Source organism: Coturnix japonica, chromosome 28 (genome assembly GCF_001577835.2).
Source record: "Coturnix japonica isolate 7356 chromosome 28, Coturnix japonica 2.1, whole genome shotgun sequence".
NCBI classification, from domain to species: Eukaryota; Metazoa; Chordata; class Aves; order Galliformes; family Phasianidae; genus Coturnix; species Coturnix japonica.
Window position 1 is genome coordinate 1,664,344 of NC_029543.1, and position 11,188 is coordinate 1,675,531.

The 11,188-nt window shown below is 61.4% G+C and overlaps 2 protein-coding genes across 5 annotated transcripts; both read right to left on the reverse strand.

Annotated features, from left to right (window-relative positions):
- Positions 1 to 336: 336 nt before the first annotated feature.
- Positions 337 to 1,728, reverse strand: LRG1 (leucine rich alpha-2-glycoprotein 1). Its single transcript, XM_032441006.1, has one exon. It carries the CDS (start codon positions 1,707 to 1,709, stop codon positions 567 to 569), a length of 1,143 nt encoding a protein of 380 aa, XP_032296897.1. The 5' UTR covers positions 1,710 to 1,728; the 3' UTR covers positions 337 to 566.
- A 447-nt stretch (positions 1,729 to 2,175) lies between these two features.
- SEMA6B (semaphorin 6B) lies at positions 2,176 to 10,921 on the reverse strand. Of its 4 annotated transcripts, XM_015886755.2 has the most exons (17): positions 10,792 to 10,916; positions 8,763 to 8,899; positions 8,482 to 8,611; positions 8,123 to 8,183; positions 7,971 to 8,033; positions 7,485 to 7,586; positions 7,232 to 7,322; positions 7,010 to 7,129; positions 6,833 to 6,921; positions 6,517 to 6,734; positions 6,292 to 6,423; positions 5,806 to 5,955; positions 5,106 to 5,300; positions 4,677 to 4,817; positions 4,418 to 4,495; positions 4,200 to 4,261; positions 2,176 to 4,120 (listed from the first exon to the last, which is right to left on the reverse strand). In XM_015886755.2, the coding sequence occupies exons 2-17, from the start codon at positions 8,863 to 8,865 to the stop codon at positions 3,150 to 3,152; spliced, it is 2,706 nt and encodes a 901-aa protein (XP_015742241.1). In that variant the 5' UTR covers positions 8,866 to 8,899; positions 10,792 to 10,916; the 3' UTR covers positions 2,176 to 3,149. The 4 variants fall into 4 exon arrangements, with proteins under 4 accessions (XP_015742241.1, XP_015742240.1, XP_015742239.1 ...); XM_015886754.2 differs by having other exon boundaries at positions 4,200 to 4,258; positions 8,763 to 10,921; XM_015886753.2 differs by having other exon boundaries at positions 8,763 to 10,921.
- Between the last annotated feature and the right edge of the window lie 267 nt (positions 10,922 to 11,188).

An 11,188-nucleotide genomic window follows, 5' to 3' on the forward strand; every position in this document is an offset into this window, starting at 1 on the left:
TCAGTTGTCCCCATGCTGAGTGTTTAACCCGTGCCAATTGTCCCCATAACGAGTGACCCCGCACCGAGTGTCCTCATACCACTATTGCCCACGCCAGGTGTCCCCGTGTCTTTATGTCACACCTCCCCATGACAGTGTCCCATGACTCCTCTGTCCGTCCCCAAGGGCTCAGGGTCACCCAGAGGAGATGGTGGGGAACTTGGGGACGTTATGTTGTCCAGGAGGGCCGCCCCAGGGGATCAAGTTGGTCTGGGCAGGGATATGGGACATGGAGGGGATGAGTTTGATGGCAGCCATCATTGCCTTTCATTCATGAACTTCACAGGACAACACAGAACGAGGAGAAGCCATTTAATGCGGTCTTGTAAGGATGGGGACAAGGAGATGGGAGCTGGGATGGTGTGAAGCAGGTGGGGTGGGACTGGGGGCCTTTGGGATGGAGCAGATAGGGTGGGGATGGCAGCCACTGGGATGGGGATGGGAATCACTGGGATGGGGCAAGGTTCTCATTGCCTCAGTTTCCCTAAGAGGGTTGGAGGGAGGGGACATGGCACTGAACCCCTTGCCTAGTGATCCAGGGGTCTCTGTTTGCCCCCCCCATGCTGGCAGCCCTCACCCCCAGCCTGGCTCACAGCAGCCACCTCCTCCCCCTGGTGCTGTGCAGGGCTGGCACAGCGTGTGTCATGGGCAGCAATGAGCTGCAGGGCTTCATCCTGCAGCAGTGCCAGCAGGGAGCACTCACAGGCCCAAGGGTTCCCTGAGATGTCAAGGGATAGCGGGGGGCCAGGGGAGCGTGGGGGCAACTGCAGAGCCTGCAGATGGTTGTGTGACAGGTCGAGGACGCGGAGGTGGAGCAGTGGGGAGAAAATGCCGTCGGGCAGCACCTGCAGGGTGTTGCTCTGCAGGAAGAGCAGGCGCAGAGCAGGGGTGGGTATGAAGAGGGTTGGTGGCAGTGCACGGAGCTGGTTGCCCTCCAGGTCCAGCCTCTCGAGCATCTGCAGCCCAACGAATGTATCAGCAGAGAGGTGCTGCAGGTGGTTGTGTGCCAGGTCCAGGCTGTGCAGGGAGCGCAGAGGGCGGAGGGCGGCGGGGGGCACCTCGAGCAGAGCATTGCCCGCCAGGTTGAGCCAATGCAGCTGGGTCAGATGCACAAACCAGGTGGGCTGCAGCGCCTGCAGGAGGTTCCCTTGCAGCACCAGGTGCTGCAGGTGGATGGAGTGATGGAAAATGGCAGCAGGGAGGTCGGGCAGGAGGTTGTCGGTCAGGTCGAGGATGCGCAGAGTGGGTACGGGTTGTAGCAGAGCCTCTGGAAGCACGGCCAGGTGGTTGGAGGAGAGGTGCAGCTCCTGCAGATGGGGCAGCCCAGCCAAAGCATTGGGGGCTATGGTGGTTATAGCTGTGAACTCCACTGAGATGGCCACGGTGGTGGGGGGAAGCCCAGAGGGGAAGGTGCTGAGAGTGGGCTCCGTGCAGATGAAGTGTGTGGCGTTGGGCTGTGGGTGGCACGGTGCAGCATGGCTGTATGGCAGCAGAAGCAGCAGCAGCAGTAGTGGTGGTGGCAGGATGTGAGCCAGCAGTGCCATAGTGCTGGTGCTGTGGACAGGCAGCTTAATGTCAATCCAGAGGTTGTGCCCTGCACTGCTCCCATCACCACCCCTGGGTGCCCCCAGGCAGGGGATGCACTGCAACCCCCATATCTCCCTCCTCATGCCAGCCCAGGGACCCCCCCAGCCCCGTCCTCACCTCCTCCAGCAGCCAACTCAGCTCCCTGGGGACGGCCCTTCCTCCTTCGTCACCACGCTGCTGGTTTGGCCTCACGTCCCCTCGATTGGGAAACCATCTCCTTCGCAATCGCTGCAGCTCAAGGAAGTGCCAGCACCCACAGCAGTGCTGGGCACTCTTCATCCCCATGGCCCCACACTGAGGCTCTGGGTGTGAGGGTGGCACAGCATTGAGCTCCCCCCTTCCTTGAGGCTGCAGGGGCGCAGTGGGTGCCCAAATGAAGGTGTGACTGCACACATTTGTGCACTCAGTGGGGCTTTGCATGATGGAACAGCACAGGGCCCCACATGCCCCCCTGCCCCACAGCCCCCTCCAGCCTGCTGTCCTCCCACCCGTGCCCCACAGGCAGGGTCAGCTTTGCCTCTCCCCATGGCACAGCACTGGAGGCGGTGGTGGGGAGGAATCACCTCTTGTAAACAGAAGTTTATTGCGGGGCTCCGGGGTTATACAGAGACGTTACCGCTGTCGCATGCATGAACGGCCCCGGGGCGATGGGGTGCCCGCGGTGCCCCGGCACCCTATTTACAGCATGGGACCAATTGCCCTCCACCCTGCAGCCAGGGTGCTGAGCACCTGCAGCGCCCACATCCCTCCACGCAGCCCTGCGGTCCTGCAGAGCCCTACTGCCCCTCGTGCCGCCTGCAATTGGGGCAGGGGTGGCACTTAGAGGGCACCTTTTGCCAGCAGAGAGTGGGTTTGGTGGGACCCCGGCCCCCTGCACCCCAGTGCCCAGCTGTGCTTTTAAGGAGAAGGGAGTGGAGTGCTGGGATCTTGGTGGGAGCAGAGGTGTTGGGGGATAGATGACAGCTCCCCGCTGGCACTGGTTGGGGGTAGTGGAGATTTTGCCCAGTCCTTGGCAGATAATGCACCCTGATGGCATCCTTTGCTGGGTGCTGTCCTGGCTGGGTGTTCCAAGGGTGCTGGCAGCACCCACACACCTAAAGGTGCCCAGGCACAGCCAGTGGGGCTGAGGGGCTCTGGGCAGAGGGCACTGCTTTGCTCTATGCCAGCTGTGCCCATGTCTGTGTGCCCATCCTGCTGCCTCCCAGGGAGTCCCGCCCAGGGCGCAGCAGTCCCTGGGTCCAGCCTGGGGAAGAGACCAGACAGACACTCAGAGCCTGTGCAAAGCAGCCGGATCCTGGGGCACTGCCCCGTGCCAGCCGGGGACAGCAGGGACCTGTGCAGCTCCAGGAGCAGGAGGGGAAAACCTCAAACCCTTCCCATGGGAACCCAGGGGCTGCCAATCCCCCATGCAGCATCTCAGCCCCATCCCAATCCCCACAGAGCTGGAGCACCGTGCCACGGCACAGCAGGGTAAAGCGTCCACGGTGGCAGCACCTGTGGGTGCCGAGCCAGGCAGTGAGCTCCTATTTGCCTGAGGGAGTCCGCTCCATGCCATAGCGCAGGAGGTGGTGCAGGTCCGTGAGTGCACGGGGGGGCCCCGCACCGGGTGCCCGTGGGGCCGTGCCATGCTGCCCATAGCCACCTGCCGGAGCTTCACCACTGTTAAATGTGTGGTTCCTCTTGAGGTGGGCACCGGGGCGTTGGGTGCCGTTGTTGGCGTTGAAGTTCAGCTGCTCAGGGTGCCACGGTGGCCCCTCCACAAAGTCCCCCCCTTCCCCACCAGGGGCTGAAACCACGCGCCGGCGGTCAGGGCTGGGGCGTGGGGTGCCCCCAAAGTCGCCATAGGAGCTGCGGGGTGGACGGCGGGCACCAGCAGGGGGGTGCTGCCTTGTGCGGGGACCCTCGTGGTGGTCCCGTCCCCAGTGCCCGTCACCTGAGGAGTCACTGAGTTCAGCCTCCAGCTCCTGATCCACCAGGATGGCGTGGCAGGAGAGGGGCATGCCGCGGGCAGAGCGGCCAGCACCGGCGTGCAGCCGCGTGCCGCTGGCACCAGGGTCCCGCAGCGCGGCGTTGATGATGTTGTGGCTCTGCTCCCAGGTGCAGTTCTGGAGGGCACCAGGGCAGCGCTTCTGCTGCAGCGGGGTTTGCTCCGGCGTAGGCAGGACGCCCGAGTCCAGGTCGTGTTGGCTCGCCTTGCCAAGCTCCTTGGGCCACCCGTTGGGCATTAGTGGGGCCAGCAGAGCGCCGGGCTGCCCACCACGCGCTCGCCGCTCGCCCAACCGGCTGACGCTCACCACCGACTCGCTGTGTGCCAGGATGGTCTCCTTGTCTTTGCGCCTTGCCAGCTCCTTGCGGTCCCGGTGGCCAATGAACCAACACACGCTGAAGCCGGAGATAACAGCGCCGATGACGAAGGCGGCCACCGAGGAGATGACCAGCAGGTTCACCGACACCAGCCCATCCGGCTCGTCCACGAAGCTCTCCGTCACCAGCCCTGGGTGATGGCAAAGGGGCTCAGGGGACAGTTGTGATGTGCCACGTATCCCTGGGTCCCATCCCTGTCCCACACTCACCCTCGCACTCGCCCAAATGCGATGTGCTGCCACCAGAGATGTCCTGCTCGAAAGCTGTCCTGCTGGGGAGTGCAAAAAGGGGGTCAGGAGGAGTTTGTTGGGTCTCCGTGGTGAGAGGAAATGGAGGAGCTGATGTGGCTCAAAGTTCACAGATCCAGGGCAGACCCCAAGATCCCCATGTTGCTCCCAAAGAGTCCACCCAGCCCAGCCAGCATTACCTGGGGCTGGGCTCCAGGAATACACAGGAGCCCTCAGGTGTCCAGCCACAGTATGGATCCCGGCTCCCAAGGCAGCTCCTGGCAGGGAATAGAGAGGTCAGGAAACCCCCAGCCCCCAAAAGGAACCCTGGTTTTCCCCATCGGTGCTCCTGGCTATGCCAAACCATTCATATCTCAGCTCCAGTGTAGAGCAAATTCATGGTAAGCCCTCTCTCCTTTCACAACCCCTCCCGCAAGCCCTGCCCTCTTTGGCACTCACTTCATGCAGCCCGAGTGCTGCTGGCAGCGAGCAACGGGCACCCTGGCCACACAGGGGGGGAAAGCCAGCAGCAGGGATCCAGCTGCCTTGTCCAGCTCCAGGCCCAGGAGTCTCCGCTCATCCTCTGTGTCCCGACCACATCTGGGGATGGAGCAGAGCTCAGTATGGCCCCAGTTCCTGTCCCCAGCCACAACATCATCAACCAGTGCAGGCTGGTCCAGAGAAGGGAGCTCACCCGTTGCCCCTGTCTCATCCATCCCACTGATCCCACCACCCATCTAACCCTTGCATCTTTCTGATCTGTTCCTTCCTTCCATCCATCCATCCATCCACCCATCCAATCCACATCCATCCATCCATCCATCCATCCATCCATCCATCCATCCATCCACCCACCCCCCCCCCCCCCCTCTCCCCACCCCAGCCCACCTCCCAGGCTGGTAGGTCTCAAACTCCTCCAGGAAGATGCTCTGGCTGCCGGGGGGTGCAGGCGCGGGGCTGCTGGTGGCATTGGGATGAATGAGGAACTTGAGGATGGTGCCTGTGCTGGAGCCCAGGAAGACCACAGTGTGGTTGCCCCATGGTCCTGCTGCATTGTCTACCACAATCTTGCGGAGCTGGTACCTGCATAGCATGAGCAGAGCAGGGTGTTGGGGCCAGCAGGAACCCATGTGCCCCCCTGACCCCCTGCAGAACCCCAGCTGATCTCCAGCCCTTGCTCCATTTGCCTGCCCCCATCCCCACATCCCTGCCCTCATCCCTGCAGCCCCGTCTGCAGCCCTGCATGCTGTCCTCCTGGCTGGAGGCTGTGGCCCGAGAGCGCAGCTTGATTAATTCCCCATCAAACAGCAATTAAGGCAGATTTAATTAGGATGAGACAATCTCAGCTGCAAAGTTTATGACATTTATCAGGTCTCATGGCGCTCTCCCATGCAGGGGCAGTGCTGGAGGCACAGCAACGTGCTGAGGCACAGCAGCGCAAGCCATGCACATGGATGGGCACAGCTGTGAGCAGCCGTGCATGCACATACACACATGCACCCCAAAAGCAACCACTCTCCCGCATTGCTTTGTGCTGGGGGTCCCTCTGCAACCTCTCCAGGCCCCATCCTACCCCCCCAAAACTCACCGACTCATCGTGCGGATAATCCAGGGCGCATTGCCCAGGGATGGCACCGCTTCATCCATCAACGGGTGCGTCTTCACAAAGGTGAGGATCTCATCGGGGAAGGTGCTGGAGGAGTTGTAGCGCATCCCCGGGGCCGCACAGCACCCGGGTCTGACACCACAACATAGCAAAGCTCAGCACTGCCATGACGTGGCTGAGCCCTGTCCCACTTCTGTCCCAGTCCTGTCTCCAGCTCTGCTGATATTGGCTCTGGTGTCACCATTCCAATCTCTACCCCCTCACCACATCCTGATATCCCCATCCCCAGCTGGATTGGATTGGAGGATATCCAAAGGTCCCTCCCAACTCCTCCTAATCTGCCATTCTCATCCCCATCACCAGCCTTGGTCACTCCCATCCCTGCCCCTCTCCCCACCTCCATCTCCAACCCCTTTTCTGCCTGTCCCTTGCCCCCTTCCCCGCTGTCCCCACAGGTCACTCACTCACCTGGGCTTTGGCACCATGTCTTCAGGTACGGCTGTCCAGATGGACTCAGGTGATTTCTGCTCCCTGAAGCGCCCCTCGAAGACAGCAGCCACTTGGTTCATGTCAAAGGCACACACGGCCGAGCCGGGGATGCTGGGGAGATGCAGTGTGGGGTGAACACCGCAAACTACCCCCCACCTCCTCACCCCTATAGGGCACTCCCCAGCCCAGCTCTATGGGGCCAACCTGTTGGTGGGTGTGGAGAAGACAGCGAGAACCACAGGGCGCCCGTTGAGCTCCAGGATATCCGTCACAGCATGGATGACATTGAAGTAGAAGTGTGAATCCCCAGGAACGGAGCAGTTGAGCCGAGCCTTGAGGAAGGACGTCCACTGCTTCTCCAGCACACGCTGTGATCCCCCCATGTCATTCTTGCACACCCGAGCCACTCGGGATACAACCACCTGCAAAGGATGCTCGTCACCATCACCCAGAAGGGACAAAGGGATGCCCCCATCCCAGGTGTCCCTTAGGATCAGGTCACCACAGGGACCTCTCCAACCTTCTCCAGGTAGTTGAACTCCATGGCGATCTCACGGAAGAAGAAGTAGACGTGGCTCTTCCACTCCACAGCATGCACAAAGTAGGGCTCTGCAGGGACAGCAGTGGGGTCAGGGCTGCCCCAGGACAGAGCAGAAGGGGACAGGGAGCAATGCCATGCACACCACGCTGGAAGCACCTTTGAACCACTTGGAGTCGTGTTTAACAGTGCGCAGGGTCGGGCTGTCCCCCAGGCTGCGGTAGATGACGGCATCAATGGCCAGGAAATCTGTCACTGTGGCTGTGAAGAGCATCCCCCCTGCAAGGGAGACACAAGTGTGGGTATGGGATGGAGGCAGCACACAGGGAGCACCTGGAGGAGCAGTGCCCAACCCGTGGTCCCCACTGTGTCAGCACTGACCTGTGAATAGTGCCACGTTGGCGTGCTTGGGGTCATAGGGACACCGTGCCATGCCGCTGATATTGTCCCCAACGGGCTCCAGTGTGTCCATCTGCAGAGGGCAACACAGGGCTGTCAGCATGGCCAGGGGGTGCCATGCCAGGCAGCGGGGTCTGGGTGGTGGCAGGAGACCCCAAAAGGGACACGCTGTCCTTTGCAGAGCTCCTGTCCCTGTTGACACCCTCCAGCCCCATCCCAGCAGCAGGGGACTCACACTGTAGTTGGCACAGATGGGGTTGAAGGCGTTGGTGCCACAGACGAAGAGCAGGTTCTGGTTCCGTACCAGCATCACCTTGATGAAGTTTCGGCACTCTGCCTGTGCCAGTAAGAGGGGGCTGTCAGCTTCTGCATCCACTCCCCAGCACCAGCCCCAAAAACAGCCCCAGGGATAGGAGAGGGGTCCCCCCTCTGCCCCCCTCACCACAAGAGGCTGGGCTGGGGTGGGGGGGCAGCCCCAGGGGGCACGGACGGGACCTGGAAATTGGATTTCTTGCAGATTATGAGATGTGTCTGTTCTGATCAACGGGCCAGAAATAATTAATTACAAACCCAATTATACCAGCGTCCAATAAATCACAGTTGACACAAGCGTTGGCAGGGAGCCGAGAGGCACAGGGTGACACACACTGGGGGACGGTGACACGTGACGTGGGATGCAGGAGGGTGAGGGGGGCTCACAGGGTATGGACCCCCCCCATACCTCGTGTTTCCCCTTCATCCGGCAGATGCTGATGTCGTGCTGGTTTGATCTCCAAGTCAGCTTCTGTGGGGGCAGAAAAACCCAACGTGGGGCCAGGACAGAACCCCCCACCCACCCAATGTCCCCATAAGAGCTCAGTGGTCAGCTCTTACCCGGTGATAGCGCATCTCACTGCCAGCAGTGGGCTCCAGGCTCACACGGTAGACGTTGTCCCTGCAGGGAGGATATGGATGTCACCACCTTATGGGTGTCTGGTGTGCCCTGTAGTGTGGGATTGTGGGCTCTGTGCTCAGCCCATCTGCCCCATGGGAATGGGGTGCAGTGGGCAGTGAGTCCAGCCAGCCCAGAGACCCCCAGGATATAGAACTGGGGTGTCCAATAGCACCCTGCTGTGAGATTGGGGTGTCCAAACTCCAAGGCTGGGGAAGAATTTTAGGTGCCAGGGGTCATCCCAAATGATGGGGCCCACAGACATGTGTGGGGTGCAGAGGTTGGGGACCACGTTTCACACCTGTCTCCAACGAAGAGGGTCCTGTTGACCTTGAGGATGCGCTGGATGTTGAGGCGCTCAGTGCCACCACCCTCAGGGCTGCCTGGTCGGCTGCTGCCATGGCCCACAAACACAGCGTAGTGCTTCACATCTGGGGACATCAGGAGGGGACACAGAAACGGCATCACACACATCCCCATGGCCAGCCAGGACCCCATTCACAGAGCACCCTGAGTCCCCCCAGCCCCATCCCCTCTCTGCATCAATCTGTGCCCCCCTGTTCCCCTTCCCCAGGCACTCACAGTCCTCGTTTGCCACGGCGATGGGGCTGGGCTCCTCGGGGAAGGTGCCGTGAGCCATCCTCTCTGCTGTGAGCAGGAGCAGCAGGACGAGGGGGGGCCACATTGTCTCCCCTGGTGCAGGCAGGCGCCCACAGCACCTGCGGATGGGGGAGAGGTGGGATGGGGCAGCACCCGGCTTCCTCCCTTCTGTGCTCCCCAAACCCATTGCCAGTGCTCATGGGGTGCCTCATTGAGGCTGGGGGCTCTGGGGGGACCCCTGAAGTGAAGGGTGAGGGTCCAGGATGCTGGGGTTGGGCTGGCACCAGCAGCCAGCAGTGTGAGACCAGGGGTGTGCCTGGGAGATGGGGGAAGTGAGTCCTTCTCCTGCTGAAGAATTCCAAATATGCTGGGAAAAGCAGCCCCCACGCCCTCCTCGAGCTGCTCCCAGAGCCTGCACAGCTCTGCATTGGAGCTACTGGGTACAAACTGGGTATAAACTGGGTGCAAGCTGGGCTCCTGGCTGCAGGACAGCTGTAGGGCCATGGAGATGGGGATGTGGGGATGAGGACATGGGGATATACAGACAGAAAACCCCCATTGCAGCCCTGTAGCTGCTACTTGCCTTCTTCCTGTCCAAAATTTAATCACAGTATCTTGGATAATCAGTGGGAAAGTGGTGGTGTAGAAATAAGCCCCATATACACACACATCCCCCTTCCCAGCAGCACAGCCCAGCTGTAACCTCTGTCACCACCCCCCACTGTTCCAGACACTGGTGCCGTTCCTGCTGTGTGCCTGTGGGTGACACGGCGTGGGGCAGAGCTGGGTAATTAACAGGAGGGAATTTAATTGATTGTCAGTCTGGTGAGGGCAGTGAGTGGGGACGTGGGTGCCATCGAACCGTCACCCTCCTCTGCATTGGAGTGAGGGAGGGTGACATTGCGGGGGGATAGGGGACACAGGCACCATCAGAACCACTGGATAAGACCCAGTTCTGCAGCCCATGGCACTCAGTGCAGTGTTACATCCTGGGTCACAGCTGGCACTGTCCCCATCCCACTCAGCTCTGGGGACACCAGACCCAAAGCTGCTATGGGCCCCCTCTGTGACCCCCCCAAGGAGAGCTCTCCATTTACCTACAGCTTTAGGAGCTGCTGGGACCTCTCATGCAGCCTCAGTTCCCCCCCCCTTCCACTGCCCATTGCCTCCTGTTGCCACGCAGCCACTCTCCCAGTGGGATTTGGGGCAAGGGGACCCTCAGGAGCTCCGTGCCACTGACCCTGGTGGCTGTAACCCAGCTGGGGGGCTCTGGTGTCACCGTCCCCCGGTCGCTCAGCGGTGATAGTGAGCGGGTGCCCAGCACAGTCGGGGTAACCCGAGCCTCCGGCTGCATAAATGCCTCCGATTGTGAGGGTGAAGAAAAGGCAATGGCTGAGAGGGGCCGGGGAGGAGGGGGCTGGCGGCGAGCGGGGGGCACGGTGGAGAACAGGGCCCCATTGATGGAGGAGGAGGAGAAGGGGGAGAGGAGCAGGGATGGCCGTTGGGAGCTGAGGGGAAACTGAGGCAGTGAGAGGGGGTGCACCCTACATTGGGGTGGGGTTGGGGTCCCTGTTAGAAGCTTGGGGGATGGGGAATGGAGATGGCTGTGACCCAGAGCTGCTGAACAACCATGGGTGAGTTGTCCCCGTGCTGTGCCTCAGTTTCCCCATTTGATAACATGCCCGGCACCAGGCACCATCCATCTGCACCCACAGCCTCAGGGGGGGCTGATGCCTCACCCCATCGCTCCCCACCCCCTCCAACATCCCCTCAGCACTGAAGCATGGTGGGGTGGGGAAGGGGAGGGGTAGCTCTGCAGCTTTGCCCCCACCCCGGAGGTGACTGCATGCACCCACTGCCATCCCTTAAGGTACCAACTCCATCCCTTCAACCCCTTGGTTTGGGTTGGGAGGTGTGTGTGTGTATGGGGGGGGGGGTGAATGCTTCCCTCCCAGGGATGGGATCCCCTCACCACAGCACCAGAGCACCCAACACCCCCCACTATGCAAACCTGAGCTCCGCTGCCACCGCTGTCCCCACTGCTGCAAGAGGGTCCCCCTGGAAGCTCCGGCAGAGCTGGGTGCATGTCTGGAGCCTGAGAGCCGCTCAGCTGTCACTCTGTCAACCCTCCTCTCCCCCCACCCCCATGGGACCCCCATGGGACGGGGCCCGAGCCCCCCGCGCCAGGTGGGAAGGTAGAGCTGATGTCACCGTAACCGGAGCCGGCACCGCCGCAGCTGTCACCAACTGGAACCGCTTTGACTCTGGGTTGTTGCTCCCCCCAAACCCCCCCCAACCAACCAACCAACCCAGAGTGTCTCCTCCCCAGGGGTGCCACCACCACAATGGGTTACAGTGGGGGGGGGATCCCAAAACTGAGACATGGGACTCCCCAGGGTGGTGGCACC